The 19076-nt window shown below is 43.3% G+C and overlaps 1 protein-coding gene across 3 annotated transcripts in view; it reads left to right on the top strand.

Moving 5' to 3' along the window:
• TNRC6B (trinucleotide repeat containing 6B) overlaps positions 1–19076 on the top strand; it is a 270951-nt gene that overhangs the window by 242745 nt on the left and 9130 nt on the right. For all 3 annotated transcript variants that reach the window (XM_006865165.1, XM_006865166.1, XM_006865167.1), the window contains 7 exons: positions 4747–4878; positions 5459–5557; positions 5846–6026; positions 12795–12932; positions 15095–15271; positions 16675–16821; positions 17100–17195. In XM_006865165.1, coding sequence (XP_006865227.1) covers positions 4747–4878; positions 5459–5557; positions 5846–6026; positions 12795–12932; positions 15095–15271; positions 16675–16821; positions 17100–17195 — 970 coding nt within the window. The remainder of the gene's footprint in view (positions 1–4746; positions 4879–5458; positions 5558–5845; positions 6027–12794; positions 12933–15094; positions 15272–16674; positions 16822–17099; positions 17196–19076) is intronic.

Raw genomic sequence — 19076 nt, 5'->3', positions numbered from 1 at the left:
ATGTCCAAAGTAGGAGAGACGAAGCTTAGCCATCCTGGCCTCCAAGGAGCACTCTGGCTGTACTTCTTCCAAAACAGATCTATTGGTTCTTTTGGTTAACTGTCCTTAAAAACTAGACTGAGCCTTACTCCTAGTCCTAGCCCAACCTTAGCTGCTAACACTAACCCTTGTTGTTGTTGTTGTTAAGTGCCATCGAGTCGGGTCCGACCCATAGCGACCCTGTACAGTAACCCTAGTCCTTTTAAAAAAAGAGATCTACAGTCTCAGAAACCCTATACAGGGTCATTATGAGTCCGAATCAAAGAAAAGAAATTGAGGCAAAGTAGGCAGATTTAGTGAGCTACCTACTTCTGTAAAGATGTACAGTTTCTGGAACTGTGAGGAGCAGTTGTGTGCTGTTGTGTAGGGTCACTGTGAGTCAGAGCCACCTGGATGGCAGTGGGTTGGGTTGCGTTTGGAGCAGGAAACACTGCCTGGGACTCATCATCATGTGAAGCCTCAGATTAGAAATGAGAAGTACCCATCCCTCCCAGAAAGGGAGAAAAATGGGGGAAATTTTTCAGCTTGTTTTGAAAGGAGAAGTAGGGAAACAAACTCAGTGACTGATCATCTCGGGGCAAGTTCCAGACATGATTCTAGACTAGGTTATTAAAAAGATAGTTTTTGAACACAAAAGATGGGAATCAGTAAGTTCAATTTGCTAAAGATTATCCTTTGTTGTTGTTGAGTGCCATCAAATCAATTCTGACCCATAGCGACCCTGGATAGGATTTCCAAGGAGCAACTGATGAGCTTGAATTGCCGACCTTGCAGTTCAAATGCCTTTGCAGTCTGGCACATTAACCCATAGCGCCACACCAGGACTCCAAGATTATCCTAGATATTATTAAATATTTATGTAAAATTTTTATTAAATATTACTAAGAAATACTGTTAAGTGCTGTTGAGTCAGTTCCAATTCATAGTGGCCCTGTATAGGGTTTCCAAGCAGTAGCTGGTGGGTTTGAACTGCCGACCTTGCAATTAGCAGTCTAGTTCTTATCCTTTAAGAGCATTAAAGAAAATGCTTTAGTTAGTCATTGTGTCTTCATTTCAGCAGAGCCTTTAACAAGCTGTCTCGTTGTTTTGGATGAAATACAGGTTAAATGTTAAAATTGTTGTTGTTAAGTGCCATCGAGTCGGTTCCGACCCATAGCGACCCTGTATAGGGTTTCCGAGGGTGTAAATCTTTACGGGAGTAGAAAGCCTCATCTTTCTCCCGCGGAGCAGCTGGTAGTTTCGAACCGCTGACCTTAAGGTTTGCAGCCCGATTCGTAACCACTACGCTACCAGAGCTCCTTAAATGTTAAAATAACTGAGTAAATTATTAAATGATTGACTCTTCCTGGGCTCATCTGTTTCTGATTGGAAGGCAGTTTTTAGCTGCATGCTACTAGGTTATACAAGGAGCTCTGATAGCGTAGTGGTTACGAGTCAGGCTGCTAACCTCAAGGTCAGCAGTTGGAAACTACCAGCAGTTTCACAGAAGAAAGCTGAGGCGTTCTGCTCCCGTAAAGATTTACAGCCCCGGAAACCCTGGGCAGGGTCACTTTGCATTGGAACCAACTCCACGGTACCTAACAACAACACTAGGTTATATGGAATTCTGGTAACATAGTGGATTATGAGCTGGACTGGTAGCCTCAAGGTCAGTAGTTGAAATCTGCCAGCCACTCTGCAGGAGAAAAGACAAGGCTTTCTGCTCCCCTAAAGATTTGTAGCCTCAGAAGCTTATACTGGGCCATAAGTAAGGACTATAAGTCCAAACTGACTCTAGCAAGTTCATCACCACCACTAGGTTATCCTCAGCTTTGTCAAATTCAACAATCCTATCATTGACCAGATGGGGGAGTACAAACTGGGAATAAACGGAATTATAGGTTCAAAAGCAGCTTGATGAGTTGACTGTTAAGGAAATTAGAATATAATAGAGCTCCTTTAGTAAGTATTTAGTGAGCATATAATATGTGCCAGGCACATAAAGATAAATTTAAGATCCTAAAACGTGGGAAGACTTTTTTTTTTTTTTTTAAAGGAAACTTTTTTTTTTTTTTTTTTTTTTTTTTAAGCCAGCTTCTTAAATATTATATGGGGGAGACATGATGTGATCCAGGAGCAAAACATATTTAAATATTGTAGATTTTAATTGACAGTAAGTTAAGTGTGTGAATTAGAAGTTATGATACAGTCACCAGAAACTGAGATCTTAGGCACTGTTAATAAAAGCATGACTTTTCCCAGGAGAGGAGTGACATTGTGGACTAAGCTACTCTATCTAGAAAATGCCTTTCTGTTGTGGGACATTGAATGAGACTGGTGCTGTTTATCCTGAAGATGAGAAGCAAGAGAATTAGAATCCTTTGTAGAGATGTGAAGAGCTGTCTTGTGGAATAATATGACCATTTATTGAGTGCGTTTTGAAGCATTTCACATATAATCCTCAACCTACAGAAATTAATGTTATTCTGACTTAGGATGAAAACAGCAAGGCTCAGAAAGGTGAAATGAGTTTAGGATAAATTGCTTAGAAATGGCAGAGCTAGAATATGAACCCAGACCGACGGATTCTAGAGCTAAACACACTTAAACATTGATTGTCTATTTGCCATTCTCTGTGGCCCCAGAGGAATCCATGGCTAGAAGTCGGAGAAGCTCGTTTTAGCTCCACTGAAAAAAAATTTTTTAATGAACAGTTCACAGATTGGGCGGGGCGCCTTTCCTTGTCACTAGAGGTTCGTGCAGCCTCGCCCAGCTTATTCCTGCAATCGCAGAGAGAGAATGGGACATTCACTGCGGACCCCTCCACACCAGCTCTCCGCCACACTGTGTCACAACTTCAAACTCCAGTGTGTTACTTTGCAAATTCATGTATTTTTGTCATCATTTGAGTGACAGGGTAACTTTCTTTTAAACATTTGTTGATTAGCTCTATGCAGCTATTTTACCATATGGTGCTCGGTCAGTGCTAACTTGTCAGACAAAAGCATTCTGTCATACATGCACACACACACACACACATTGTTTTTGTGAGATGGTTTCCTGGTTATGTTCTTGTTGTTAAGTGCCATTGAGTGTGTTCCGACCCATAGTGACCCCTGTATAGGGTCTCTGAGAAGCAGCCTCCAGTGAGCTTGAACCACCAACCTCAAGGTTCAAACCAGCTTTGCAGTCCAGGACATTAACCCACAGCACTACATACAGAATTCATTTGTGTGTGCATGCGTGTGTGATAGTTTACATGTGAGAACATTATTAGCTTTACATTCATCCTATTGTATATCGCTCCATTGCCATGGTTACAATCCCCTCCATGCATCATCAACCAACCAAAGGGTGTACCCTGCAAGCGTTCCCCCTGGTCGTCAGCACACAGCCCCTCTCCCTCTCTGGGTCTAGAGTCCCCAGCCACTCCATCTCTCCACATCATCGTCTCTGTCTCCATCTCTGGTGTCACTGTTTCTCTGAGTAGGGTCCCACACTCCACTCTTCTTCCTTGAAGGTCCCAAGGCCCTCCGCTTCTGGACTGCAAAGTCAATCACTCCCCTCCTTTTGCTACAAAATGTATACCTTTACATTTTTTCACAGTTTTTATTGTAGAAAAGAAGAGAATAATAAGGTGTTATCTTGGGAAGGGTGTGCGACAGGATTGTGTTCTTCACCATACTTGTTTAACCTGTATGCTGAGCAAATAATACGAGAAGCTGGGTTCTATGAAGAAAAATGTGGCATCAGGATTGGTGGAAGACTCATTAACAGCCTATGATATGCTGATGATACAACCTTGCTTGCTGAAAGTGAAGAGGACTTGAAACATTTACTTATGAAGATTAAAGAGCACAGCCTTCAATATGGATTACATCTCAATGTCAAGAAAACAAAAATCCTCACCACTGGACCAATAAACAACATTCTTATCAATGGAGAAAAGATTGAAGTTGTCAAGGACGACTTCATTCTTCTTGGATCAACTGTCAACACTCGCGGAAGCAGCGGTCAAGAGATAAGACGACGTATAACATTGGGCAAATCTGCTGCACAGGAACTATTTTTAAAGTACTGAAGAGCAGAGATGTCAGCTTGAGGACCAAGGTGCACCTGACCCAAGCCATGGTATTTTCAATAACCTCATATGGATGCGAAAGCTGGACAGTGAATAAGGAAGATCGTAGAAGAATTGATGCCTTTGAGTTGTGGTGTTGGAGTAGAATACTGAAAGTGCCATGGACTGCCAAAAGAACCAATAGATCTGTTTTGGAAGAAGTACAACCAGAGTGCTCCTTGGAGGCCAAGATGGCTAAGCTTCGTCTCTCCTACTTTGGACACATTGTCCGGAGGAAACAGTCGCTGGAGAAGGAAGTCATGCTGGGTAAGGTGGAGGGTCAGAGAAAAAGAGGAAGACCCCCAACGAGATGGATCAGCCAGTTGGCGTCATTGATGGCGTCAAGTGTGGCAGCGGTAGTGAGGTTGGCCCAGGATCAGACATTGTTTCGTTCTGCTGTGCATGGGGTCACTATGAGTCAGTTCCGACTCAGTGGCACCTGACAACAACATCTTAACCTTGCTGCTGAGTAAATGGTTGTTACGCTGGTGTGCCGCTCCCCATCATGTGTGATATTGGAGAGGAATGTTTTCAGGGGTAATGTTGACAGCACTTGCCTTAGATCTCTCCAGAACCTGACCTCTCCTTCTTGGTGTGTATGTGTCTAGGTTTCTGCCTCAATGCTCAAGCAGTTCCCCAACAGCGGCCTGAGTCCAGGTCTTTTCAATGTGGGGCTCCAGTTATCTCCCCAACAAATCGCCATGCTGAGCCAGCTGCCCCAGATGCCACAATTTCAGTTGGTGAGTCTCACAGTTCCCTCTGACCACATTGTGTGCTGTTTTCTTTACTTGTAATTTGGTTCATTTCTCTTTCCAGTTTTTATGATTGGAGGTGACTAGTTCATACTTTTATGCAAACTATTGGATGTGCTTAAGTGTTGTTGGTAGGGAGGAGTCTTGGTGGCCCAGCAGTGAAGCACTCAGCTGCGTGGTTCTAACCCATCCAGTGACTGAGTCTGAGGGAGGCAGCCCTGTCGATCTGCTCCATCACATGGGGCTGCTGTGAGTGGAGATGGACTCCACCGCCATCTAACACACCCAGCCCAGCCCACTGCTGTTGAGTGCATTCCACTAATAGTGGTCCCGTCGGGGCTGTACGTCATTAGGGAGGCAGGCTGCCAGTGGGTAGCAGCCAGGAGCTTTTATAGTCACTACGCCACCTGGGCTCCTTATAGATCTGTTTACCTGTTGGTAAATAAAACCAGTGGACCAGAAGCTGGATGATGTGTTCCTCAGTGATCGTTTGGAATTAGTGACCTTAGTTCATGGTTCTCAGGGAGTCGGGCTGAGGAGCCCCCTGGTCTCCACTCTTGTTTTGTAGGCTTGCCAGCTCCTCCTCCAGCAGCAGCAACAGCAGCAGCAGTTGTTACAGAACCAGAGGAAGATCTCTCAGGCTGTGCGTCAGCAGCAGGAGCAGCAGGTAAGGGGTCTCCTGGTCAGTGGGAGGTGTAATGCACTCGACTGTTTAAGAAAACACAGCTATTGAAAACCCGATGGAAGCATGGGTTCGCCATGAGTCAGAATCTGCTCCATAGCAGTGCGTAGGTGTGGGAGTGGATGGGTCTCTAGTCAGCTGTGTGAGGGAGTGCTTCTTGGCGTAACGTCTCTGATAGCAGAACGGAGTCCTAGGAAGTCTGTGCTGTTAGAAGCTCATCAGTTGTCTGTTTTCCCTTGGGCCTCGTGCGCCCTGTTGCCCCACACCCGGCAGCTTGCTCGGATGGTGAGTGCTCTGCAGCAGCAGCAGCAGCAGCAGAGACAACCTAGCATGAAGCATTCGCCATCTCATCCTGTTGGGCCCAAGCCACATCTGGACAACATGGTACCCAATGCTCTGAATGTGGGGCTCCCAGACCTTCAAACCAAAGGGCCAATACCTGGATATGGTTCTGGTAAGTTCTTCGTGTAGAATATTGCCATTTTTCATTTTTCATTATTTAATCTGTCGTGTTCGGGACTTCGGCTAGAAGTTGGACTGCCACAGCCCCCTTTCTCACTGCAGCTAACCAAGGCAGGTAGACCTAATCCACGTTTTCCAGATAAGAGAGCTCAGACTCCAGTACGGTTTTCATGATTTTCCGAAGCTCACTACACAACAGGTTTTAAATAGTAGAGATGGGCCTCCAGTCTCTCCAGGTCCAAAGCGGTCGTTCACTGCAACATGCTTATGAATGGCCCCTGGGATTTTTCAAAGCTGTGTTACAGATTTTTACAGGCTGTAAGTGCCATACATGTCTGCCACTACAGTTTTAATAAGGACAGGGACGTGTATTCAGTTTTATGGATAAGACTGCCTTCTCTGGCAAACCATGAGGCCCTCAAAATATAGGGCAAACCGCTGAGAGTCATCTGATACAGCATGCCCTCTGATAGAACTCACACAAATATGGTTAAACCTTTGACATTCATTCAGAATCTTTTGGCAAGCAAATCGTAGCTCTTTCAGAACTGGAGAGCATGTTATGAACAGAAGTTCAGCAGTGAGGCAGTAGGAATTGAAATGATAAATAAAGTAAACCGTTAAAAGGGCTACACAGCCCACCACAGGTTTCTGCTCAAACTAAACAGCATTGACATTCTAGGTCAGTAGGACCCTGGGCTCTACAAAGTGGAAAATAAGAGCTGGGGGGTACCTGAAACCCTGGTCCAAGGTGGCAGAGGGATCGTGGCCAAATGCCCTGCTCTCTAGGCATCAGTGTGTGACCCACCAACCTGGGGCACAGACATACAGGAGTGAGCAAAGATTCCATGGCATGTGATCCTGGGTAGGTCTAAGGAAATTCACTTCCAGCTTACCCATGTGCCTGAGAACGTCCTCTCTTCCACTGTACAGAGAAGAAGGGCAAGTTCTACCTCGGCCCACATCTCACCAAGGTGTACACATCAGGGCTGCAGAACACTAGAGTGCCAAACAGGCGCAGCAGCTACTATCCCAGGCTCCTCCGTCTTCATCAGTTTTAGGAAGATGGAGCTTAGCATGTGTTGAGTGGCTCTAAATTGAAACAAAATGTGTAGTAATAGAACAGCATAACTGTTCTTCCTTCCGGGTTCGTCAAAGTGCCTTCTTCTCAAGGTAGAACCCACTCAATGAAAGCAAATAGCGTGTGAAAGCCAAATGCAGCTCTTTGACATTTTTTTTGTTGTTTATTTAATGTTTTATTGTGAATTATGTGATCATTTACATGGGAGAACATTAGCTTTACATTCATCCTATCGTATATCATTGCCATGGTTACAATCCCCTCCATGCATCATCAACCAACCAAAGGATATACCCTGCAAGCCTGCCCCCCAGTGGTCAGCCAACAGCCCCTCTCCCTCTCTAGGTCTAGAGTCCCCAGCCGCTCCATCTCTCTCGTTGACATTTTTAATGGAAGCAGTTCTTCTCATTGCCTACCCCTAGGACTTGCCATTAGCTGCACAGAAAAGCACCTTCAAACAGCTTGAATAACATTGGTTAGTGACATGGGTCCTTTTAAATAGAAACACATATTCCGAGTGTACTACGTAAAGTGTGTGGGGAAACTTGCATGTCATTTCTTGTAGACTGGGCATGCCTTCGTCAATTAGGTATTCAGAGCCCAAAATCACATGACAATTTTTCTTACAATGACAGGCCTGAAAATATTTAATATTTTCTGCCTCTTAAATTTAAAAATAAAGCTATGTGTTAGCTGCGAATGCATTCATTTTTGGCAGTATATACCTTTCCCACCATGCCCTGGTAGAGTACTTGATGATGTTTCTAATTACTGTGCTTGATTCTTACTCAGTCCCAAGGGGTAGGTGACCAAAGTTTAGTAGATACACTTAGACATACGTACTGAAGAATGTTCATATTTTCTTTACCATCATCTAATTTTATAAATAAAGGAGCTCTGGTAGCGTAGTAGTTACAAATCGGGCTGCGAACTGCAAGGTCAGCAGTTTGAAACTACCACTGTTCCACGGGAGGAAAATGAGGCTTTCTGCTCCCGTAAAGATTTACAGCCTCGGAAACCCTGTACAGGGTCACTATGAGTCGGAACTGACTCCACGGCACATAACAACAGTTTTATAAATGGAGTCCTGGTGTGGTGCTGTGGGTTAATGGGCCAGACTGCAAAGCTGTTTGAACTGCAAGGTCGGTGGTTCAAGCTCACCAGCTGCTCCTTGGAAACCCTATACAGCATCACTATGGGTCGGAATTGACTCAACGGCACTTCACAACAGCAATTTTATAAATAGCTTATAAATTTAGCTGTGTATTATATGATTATAAGCTAAGGAGCAATAGCATATTGACTTTAGCATTTTATGGTATCTAGGAGTCCTGGTGTGTGCTGTGTGGGATAATGCGCTGGACCGCAAGATCAGTTTGAACCACAGGGTTGGCAATTCAAATGCACTAGCTGCTCCTCAGAAACTCTATACTGGGTCGCAATGAGTCAGAACCGACTCGACGGCACTCAACAACAACAACAACACTAGGTGTTTGTCATATTGTGACTTGACTGTTTAAAATATACCATATAAGATTCAGAGTGTAGTTTTCTCAGTTACAGTTTTCCTTAATTATCAGACATATATGAACTGAAAATTTGGGGTCTGATTTGGCTGTGTGTTTTGAATAAGCTAAACTGTGCATCTAAGATTTGACAAAAAATATATTTTTGAAGTATATGAAGAGATTAAATTATTTCCTCAAATGTTATATTGTAAAAGTGTAATAGACATGTACAGTATCAGCACTGGACTGTGAACCAAAAGGTCAGCAGTTCAAACCCATCAGCTGCTCCTTAGGAAACCCTGTGAGTCAGAACAGGCTCAACAGCACTTACCAACAACAATGCCGAGTAACTCAAACTGGGGGAAAAAAAGGTAACCTGTAGGTAGCAAGCTAGGTCCAAAGTTTCTTACATCCTGATAGATCGTCTTTTTATATGCTTTGTCCAAATTTAAAAGTTTAACAACTCTAATGACGAGGTAACAAATCCTTAACAGATAATTTTGGTTAAACAGCTTCTAATTCTCTGCTTACTACAAAAATGAATACTGACTTAATCGAGTTGTTAAGTCATAATGTTCTTGTTGTTCAGTGACTCATAGTGACCCTGTATAGGGTTTCCATGGAGTAGCTGGTAGGTTTGAACTGCCAGCCTTGTGGTTCACATATGTTTTACTATTTGTGTGCCTGGGCTTAGGGGCTTGGAGGTAAGGCATATATCTAAAAAATAATTTTAAAGGATGAAATGACACTATTAATTCTACTTCTACTAAACACGTTCTGTTCTACTTAATATGAGTAAGATATCCTAGTGATCTCTGACTACGACGATGTGAGAGCGGTGTAGGAAGAAGTGGTTCATCCTGGTAGGAAGCCACAGGTATCCATAGACATCTGAACTAGGAGAGAAACCAAAAGTCCTTCATCTCTCATTAGAAAGCACAGTGCTAATATTTTACTCTTTATGTTTAAAATTTATCAGAATTGGTAATGTTGATGTGGGTGGTCCACTCAGGGAGAAGCAGGTTTGTGATTTTTGTGGTGTTTTTTCAGTGGCAGAGCAGCCGCTTTTACCTACACCAGGATTACGGTTGTGGTGCTGTTGCATGTGGAAATGGGAATAGGATTATGGGTGGGATTTTTTTTTCCATTTATAATTTATCCTCACCAGTTGCTCTGCAGGAGAAACATGAGGCTTTCTGCTGTTGCAAAGATTTGCGGCCTCAGAAACCCTCTACAGGGAATCTGTGAGTTCAAAACTGACTGGACGTCACTTAACAATAATGGTTTGTTTCTTAACATACAAAAAAGAGTAACAGAAAACAAAGCAAGCCATATACAAAGGAAGTAAAGCAGTGGTCATTTCAGGAAAAGTTGATTTGAGAGGGTTTCCAGGTTTCCCCTAAGATTTCCTGGAGAAGGTAAGCACTGTGCTGAATGCTGAGCCAGGTGGTAGCAGCGGATAGGTGAAGTAGGCGTGGCAGTAGAAGACAGTCTCTCCAGCAAGAACAGATACTGGAAGCAAAGGATTGTCTTTGCAAGAATGACTCATAGTTGTATACTGGTGAAGTGAGGTCCAGTGAAGATAAGGGGCATGTCTTCCCTGTATTTGTATCTCAGCTCCTAACATAGAGCCTAGCATAAATTAGACACAAAATAAACTGAGCTACGTGCCTTGATTTAATGTTCTGTGTTTGTGAGGAGTCGGCATAGTGAAGTGCTGGAGTTTGGATTTGCCGGAGTAGATAAATAAAGCCCCTACTCTTCTTTCTAGGAATGAGGGCCTCCTAACTAGTCCCAGGAGTCCGTTTGAACCACAAGGTCGGTGGTTCAAGCTTACCAACTGCTCCTTGAAAACCCTATACAGAGTTGCTGTGAGTCAGAACCGACTCGACGGCACTTAAGCTTTGACTTTCCCTCCTCGTCTTGGGTTTGTAGACAGAACCTCTCAGGTTTCTTTCTGTCTTTCCCTTCATTTTTCTTACCCAAGTCTCGCCATTGAGTTACGTTGCAGCCATACAGTGCTGATGGTGATGGCCACAAAGTTTCATGTGGAACTGTTCTAGCTCTTCTACCTCTAAGATTTATAACTTAGTTCTTTATATTTCTTGTGTCACAAAAGAAATCTAAGCACATGAAATTAACAGACCTTAATTCACTATTGCTTTAAATGAGTGTTAGAGGTACTAACGTATCCATAACTAAGCTATAAGTTTTTTATTTTCATCTTAACCAGAATCCTAGGATTTTTTTTTTCCCCCAAAAGTTCTTTCTCTGTGATTGTTGTTGTTAAGTGCCAGTGAGTCAGTTCCAACCCATAGCGACCCTGGTAAGGGTTTCCGAGGAGCGGCTGGTGAGTTTGAACTGTAGACCCTGTGATTCATACCGACTTTGCAGTCCAGTGCATTAACCCACAGCGTCACACCAATACTCACGCTCTATGATTAGAACCAAGCTATCTGAACACCAGGAAGCCAAGTACCTTGTGCTAGTTTTCTTTGTCAAAGGCAGAGATACCAACCAGCTTATTTCATCCAAGGCTGTGTGTCAGAGCATGCCTTTGTTCTTTTCAATCTCCCTGTCTAGCCATACTTCTATTTCAGGTGCATAGGCCACTAGAAAAGAATATCCTTAACCATTCTTTTTTAAAAATCATCAACTTCAGAATATTTCCATCTCATTCCAAGGATTTCTGCCTTCCATCCTCCACCCGCTTAACAATTACTTGGATTAATAAATTCAGTTACGAACAGCATAATTAATAAATTCAGTGTGGTGGAATAGTGTTCTTTATGTAGATATAAATAACAACATTTTAAATATTGATCAAGTCGATTTGAGAACAGATTTGAACCTGATTCATGATGCATTTATAAAGCTACGCAGACAAATAGGGTAAACACACAGGGAACACCATGACATGGACCGTCAGTGAGGATTAGGTAAATGGAACTGGAAGGCCACAGAAATACTAAGGATGAAGGAGGAGAGAACAGGATCTCTCTAGATGGATGGAGAGCAAAGTGGAGACAGCATGGGTTCAATCCTGGCTTTGGGGTTCTGAGGGCATCTGGGTGCCCCGCTCACCTCCCAGTATGCCTGCTCTGTGCTGTGTGGCTATACCTCCTCTGATGCCTTCTCTTTTCTCTATAGCCCTTTCTTGTGCTTTCTGTCCCCTCCTCCATTTCATTTGTTCATTTTAGTTACTTGTTTTTACATTTTTGAGAGACCATTTGAAGAAGTGTTTTGTATGTTGCTACTCAAGATGGACAGTAGCCACAAACCTTTCTCATATGGCTCTCCTGAGCTGTGGTAAAGCAGTAACCCCAAAGTAAACTCTGGACCTCTACCTAACTGCTAACTGAAGCCCCACGGTCCCCCTTGTTTACCGCTTTCAAGTTGATCTCTCAGATTCTACCCAGACACCCTTTCAACCCATTCTCACAGGACCAATTGTCTTTTCAAAACACAAATCTGCTTTCTCTCTCTCTCTCTCTCTTTCTCTCTCTTACAAATGTCTTTGTCTTTCACCTTAGAGACAAAAGCTCCCAGCTCCTTGGCCTGATGTACAAGAGCTTACACAGCCTGCCTCTTCATTTCTCCCTGTCTCCTGCCACTCTTCACCTTGCTTTAATCCCACAGTGAGCTAGCTGTCTGTCCCCTACACGGTGAATTCACCAGTCCCTAAAGTGCTGAGCCAGAGTCATGAGCCAGACCTTCTGTTCTTTTTTCCCTTACTTACTCCAATACCTACTCTCAGGCCCTAGATCAATTTCCCCTTCTTCTCGGAAACCTTTCCTCCTCCAGGTACTCTTACCACAGCCCTTCCGCCTCTCCTGCGCCATATTGGTGTGATTTGTGGACATCTCCTTCGTAGTTGGAGAATCTCTGGCCCAAATGTTAGCTGATGAATAAGTGAGTGTGCAGGTACACTGAGGTAGCCTTAGGTAGGAGATTGAAACCGTATACTTTTTCATACTTAATAAAGTCATTGTATTGCTTTTTGTTTTGTTTTAAGAAAACAGGAGCTAAGACTAAGTTTTGAATCAAAATATCTGCATGTGGGTGGGAAAAGCTCATGTAAACCAGTCTTTGAGTGGGCTCTGCATCAGAACTCTTGGTTGCTGTTACTTGGGATGTACAGAAAGACATAAAATGTGGTTCTGCGTTTTAGGCTTCAGCTCTGGCGGCATGGACTATGGCATGGTTGGTGGGAAGGAGGCTGGAACCGAGTCTCGCTTTAAACAGTGGACCTCCATGATGGAGGGACTGCCCTCTGTAGCCACACAGGAAGCCAATATGCACAAAAATGGTAAGAGGAAGCCACACTTTGTGAGTTGGAGCTGTTCTGACTCCGAACTTGGCTTGAGGAAGCATCCTAAAATATTATTTGAAGCCTAGGTTTTCAACCTTCTTCTAATGAGTCTCTTGGTCTTTTTTCGAAATTTCAAGATCACCTAGGATAAGAAGGTTGTGTTATATGTTTGTCAAATCACAAGAAACATAGAAGCACTGGTTCCAATTAAGGGACGCTTGATAGCCCAAGAGCCACGCGGTTGAGGTCATTTACGTAGCAGTGAACGTGGTGGAACACAAATCAACTAGCTGAGAAAACAGAATCTGCTTGTTGAGTTTTTGAGGCACAGTTACATACATTGGTGATTTGAACCCAGTTAAGCACATCAGCTTTTTAAAAATATCCTTGCCCTTCTCCAGAAGATGACTCATAGGCCCGTACATGAGGTTTGAACTTTGGGCAAAGTTTCCATGTCCTTTGTGAATTCATTCCAGTGAGTGCAAAGATGGCATTTGAGGGCACCACAGGCTCTAGTTGTAACTGTGGTTGTCACTGGCTCTTCATAAGTCTCTGTAAGGGCTTCTCCAGTTCCCTGTAAAGCAGATAAAGGATTTCAGAGCCTTCCTTCAGCCTTTGTTTCAATGTTTGCTTCCTTTGACAGTAGTTCAGTTGGCCTCAGCTGTGTCTCTGGGAACCGAGTACAGATGTGTCTGGCTGTTCCTACTTGGCAGCTGCAGCCCCAGCTAGGTCATTTGGTGTGACTGCTTTCTGGTTTCCTTTGTAAAACCCTCTTTAATGTGCCCATCCAGGAGATTGGGGACGTAGCCGCACAGCATTTTCTGCCTGCTGTCCTGAGGCAGTAGTGTTTGACTTGGTACAACAAAATCAAGAATGATTCATTGAAATCAGAAAGTCTGAATAGTATACACACACACAGCCGGTAATGTATAGTTCTAGATACTGTCACTACTTCTTTAAGCTGTTGGTCACTTGGCTCCCCTAATCTCCAAGGACACAACAGGAATATTTGGTAGACAGGAACTACCAAATGGCATGTGAGAGGCTATCATGAAGCTTAAATAGCCACTTGCCTTCGTAGAGGATATACATCTATTTTCCCAACTTCCTTAGCAATCTCCAGGGTAACTGAGCTTTGCGTTTTCCACGACTGCATCATAATGTGCTCTGGAGCCAAAATTTTCTGCCAGTGGCTTCCGGGCAGCAAATGATAGGGAGATGGCCTTAGTTTTACTCTCCTGCTAGACCAAACCAAGCAGGTTATTTACTGATATTTAGACAAGGTTTTGAATACATTATCCTAGAAATAATGCTGTTTCCAAACATTCTAAGAAAAGATCAGGTGACACAATGCAGTATTATAAAATTCATTTGAGACAACAAAAGTAGAAAGATATCTCAAGGATGCCTGTAATTCTGTTCCTTGTTTATTCAAGATAATTTAAGGCTTTACATTTTTTTTCCCCTGTAAAATGCATAAAGGGGGTGAGGGGCACTGACAAAACCACGGAAATGCTCTCAGGAAAGCCGTTACAGAGAAGGTCTAGACTGTAGAACTACAGCGTCCACTGCTGGTGCCATGAGCCATGACAAGGACCCTCTGTGGGAATTCCATCTCATTGCCTTGGAATTTAAAGCAATTGCAGATGCGTGTCCCTTCAGCAGACTCTCTCTTGACCCCACCTCTTCCATGAGGCCTGGTCAGCACTAAGGAACTTGGGTGGGAAGCCTCAGTAGAGATGTAGTTTAAACCCTCTGGTCCGCAGTGAATTGTGTGTTAGCATTCTTCCTGCTTCTCACTCACAAGTTCTTAGCATAGAAACTATGGGAATAAATCGTGTCATCTGTAGTTTGTAAACGTTTCATTAATTCAGAAGACCGTAGCAATTTTAAAATTGAAAGGAATGTTCCAGAATGAAAACAACCTTGTATATATACATGGGAAACTGAGAGGCTCATCTAGGTGAACTGTTTTGTTCCTCATTATACTGCTCATTAGATAGAGCACCTCAAAGACCTCTTACTCCAGAACTTTTTTTTACTCCACAAGCTTCAGAGTATTGTATCTGTTTGAGCTGCTTAGATAAATAAATGATAAGCAAGTTCTGTCCAAAGGAATCATTTCTAGGTGTAGATTAACTTTCTCTCCTCTTTCTCAGGCGCTATTGTGGCCCCTGGTAAGACCCGAGGAGGGTCACCATACAACCAGTTTGATATCATCCCGGGTGACACACTGGGTGGCCATACAGGTCCTGCTGGTGATAGCTGGTTACCTGCCAAATCTCCACCAACAAATAAAATCGGAAGTAAATCCAGCAATGCCAGCTGGCCTCCAGGTATTGTCCCAGAAACATGTTTTTCAGGAATAGCATTGGTGTTTTCAGTGCTAATTTCAGGTCCTGAGCACATCGCTTTTGTATCCTACTTTACTGAAGTCCCTCGATTTTGCTTTTCTTCATTCGGTAATGATTATCTGATAAAAGCCAGGCACGGGCTGTGTACTGTGGGCAGATAGAGAATGCTCATTAGCTGGGGGCCCTGCTCTGTAGCTTTCAGTCCGGAAGACAAGTATGGATTCTCATCAGCTACACACGGTACACAGTAAGGTACAGTAGGAAATACCGCTCAGGCATGCGAGGGTCTCCAAATATTTGTGGAAAATGCCATTGTCCTTTCATTCCATTTTCCCATGACCTTTTTAAGCCCCATCATTAGGAGGCGTGGCATCTGGAGGTCAGGGAAGGTGACGGTCGGCCTGGTACTGGTCATTCTATCTGGTGACTTGCCTGATTTCGTCATTGAACAAGTCAATTTCATTAGGTTGCCGATATGCAGTAGTGGGTGCACTGAGGTTGTTGGTTAAATGTTGTACTTGGCTGTTTTGGTGGGGGTTTTTTGGTTTTTCTTTTTGACATAAATCTGCTTTCATGGTAGAAAAATTAGATAATTTAGTAAAGCTAAAATGAAAATTGGTAATTCCTAGAATTTGGTATCTGTTCTTCCAGACTGCTTTTCCATATATGTAAAGGAGCCCTGGTAACATAATGTATTATGAGTTAGACTGCTAACTACAAGGTCAGCAGTTCAAATCTACCAGCCACTCTGCAGGAGATGAAGCTTTCTGCTCCCATAAAGATCTACAGCCTCAGAAATCTTATATGGGGTCGCTATGAGTCGGAACTGATGCCACCACATAACCACCACCACCATTTAGCTTTGAATATGATTTAAGTTGACTTTTAAAAAAAAGAAAAAGATTGTAACCTCTTAAATATATTCCAGGAATTTCAGTACCACATTATTCCTGGATGACCTGTATAGTTGTGATTTGTATTGCATTTTCTTTGATTCATTCTCAGCCAGTTTTTGGTGAAGAAAATGGGAGACATCACTGATCTACACCAGTTTCTTGGCCTAGATGCCTGGACCATTTTCAGGAGCCCCAGAGAACTCAATCCTGCTTTCCCTACCTTCAAACCTTAATCTCCATGAGTAGGAAGATCTAGTACCTGGGCCAGGTATTGTGGAGCAGTGGCACCAAGGTCTCTTCCACAGACAGGCAGAGGGATGGTCACCAATGTTGTTGTAATACAAAGATGCAGAAGATACTCATGCTGATTTTTTTTTGCAGCATGATGAGAATTTGAAAACAAAATAGATCAGTACCTATCTCTGTGGCAAGAAGGTAACTTTGTCATATTTGGAGCCTCCTCCTCTTAAATATTTGTTCTCATCTCAGAATTCCAACCAGGAGTGCCATGGAAAGGTATCCAAAACATTGACCCTGAATCTGACCCCTACGTCACCCCAGGAAGTGTGCTTGGGGGTACAGCCACGTCTCCCATTGTAGATACTGACCACCAACTTCTGCGGGATAACACCACAGGTAAATAAGTGAAACATTCTTTGCATTCACTCCACACCCAGCATTTGGCTGTGTATCTGCTAGGATTGCTATGCGTTGGTTCCAACTTCGTGACACATAACCACCACGACCAATAACTCAGGCTAAAGACAGAAAACTCTGAAGCTTTGTCAATGTTTTCTTTTAGATAGTTTTTGGTCTCTCTTATACTGAAGGTTAAATTAAGCATTCTCAAGCATTTTACTGGTATACTGACATTTATTATATGCCTCATTTTCTTCTTGTTCTTCATTTCAAAGGGTCTAATTCTTCCCTCAACACCTCGCTGCCTTCACCTGGTGCCTGGCCCTACAGTGCCTCTGACAACTCCTTTACCAACGTTCATAGCACTTCAGGTAGGATTTGGTTAGCGTTTCCCATCAGATTCCATTCTAAAAAGGCAGTTGGAGTTTGTTTCTTAAGAAATGCTTTTACGTAAGTTCAATAGTATAGGTCAGTCTCAAATTCGTTAGTTTTCATTTCTTTCTCAAGATCAGCTATATAAAAGTAAAGCACTAATTCAGTTGAGCAGACTTTCATAAGCTCACCATTTGTACTGGGCCTGTTTTCAAGGAGCTGCTGGTCTCACAGACAGAAGGTGAGACAAGTACAGCTTCGTTGTTGTTGTTAAGGGCCGACTCATAACGATCCTGTATAGGGTTTCCAAGGAGTGGCTGGTGAGTTTCAACCACCAACTTTGCGATTCAAACACCCTTTCAGTCTAGTGCTTATCCTATAGTGCCACACCAGGCAAATTTAATGACACAGTTGAAGACTACTGTGGGTGTTCAGAAGAGGGAGGTCATGCCCTGATGACGTAAGTGTTTTTCTGGAGGATCATGGGCCATAAAAAGAACCAATATATGTTGTTAGACCTTGTTATTCCTAAGGCAGCCAATCATAGCTTTCATTCCTCTACTATAAAAACAGGCTGAGGAAAAATGGCCAAAGAAATTAAGACAATCTCAAGTACTTCTAACATTTGCTAAGTTCCTTGTTTTGTGTTTTTGGGGAAATACAATAAGAATGGAAAGTTTGTGGGTCTAAGAAAAAACCTTGGGAGCCACTCACCACCTCGCACAATGCCTTGTAGACCTGTAGACAAAGCATTAGTCATTGACACTCGGTCTTGCAAAAGTTTAACCTTAAACCATTAAATAGGTCATTAGGGCTTGTTCCTTCTTGAGACAAAAGTAAATAAAACCTTTAGCTACATACTAAGTCACTGCAAGCTAATGGCCTATAAATTGCCCTCTTTTTCTTTCCATCCCAGCAGCAGCAGCAATACTCAATAGCTACCAGGTATTGGATTGCTCCTGCAGGCCAGGGGTTACACCAAAACCTTCAGCAGGAATTCTTAGAGACTGCTCTTCTCAGGGTCCTTGGAAACCCTGTTCCAGGGTCATTATGAGTCAAAAGTTTATGAGGAACTCCTGGTGTTAGCCCCACTTTTTAATTCAAAAACTGAGATTCAAAGAACCGATAAAATTTGCCTCAGGTATGAGTAAATGTGTTATTATTGACCCTGTTTCTAAAGAGCAGCTGGTGAGTTTGAACTACCAAAGTTGAGGTTCACACTGATATTGCAGTCTAGTACTTATCTTACAGCACCTCACCAGTACTCAGTATTCCATTTTCTAACCACCACCCTACATTAAGGAGCTCTGGTAGCAGAGAGTGGTTAAGAATCGGGCTGCTAATAACCTCAGGGTCAGCAGTTCGAAACTACCAGCTGTTCTGCGGAAGCAAGATGAGGCTTTCTGCTCCTGTAAAGATTCACAGCCTTGGAAACCCTGTACTGGGTCACTATGGGTCGGAATCGACTCAACCGCACTTAACAACAACAGCAACAAAGGTTTACAGCCTTTGAGTTGGAACCAACTCCACAGCACATAACGACAACAATAACCCTACATTAAGGAGCTCTAGTAGCGTAGTGGTTACGAATTGGGCTGTTAACCTCAAGGTCAGCAGTTCAAAACTACCAGCTATTCCGTGGGAAAAAGATGAGGCTTTCTGCTACCGTAAAGGAGCTCTGGCAGCGTAGTGGTTATGGATCGGGCTGTGAACCGCAAGGTCAGTAGTTTGAAACTACCAGCTGTTCTGCAGAAGAAAGATGAGGCTTTCTGCTCCTGTAAAGATTTACAGCCTCGGAAACCCTGTACAGGGTCACTATGGGTCACAATAGCAACAAAGGTTTACAGCCTCGGAAACCCTGTACAGGGTCACTATGGGTC

Source organism: Chrysochloris asiatica, unplaced genomic scaffold (genome assembly GCF_000296735.1).
Source record: "Chrysochloris asiatica unplaced genomic scaffold, ChrAsi1.0 scaffold00076, whole genome shotgun sequence".
NCBI lineage: Eukaryota > Metazoa > Chordata > Mammalia > Afrosoricida > Chrysochloridae > Chrysochloris > Chrysochloris asiatica.
Note: the sequence above shows the minus strand (reverse complement) of the source record. Positions and strands in the feature narration are given on the sequence as shown.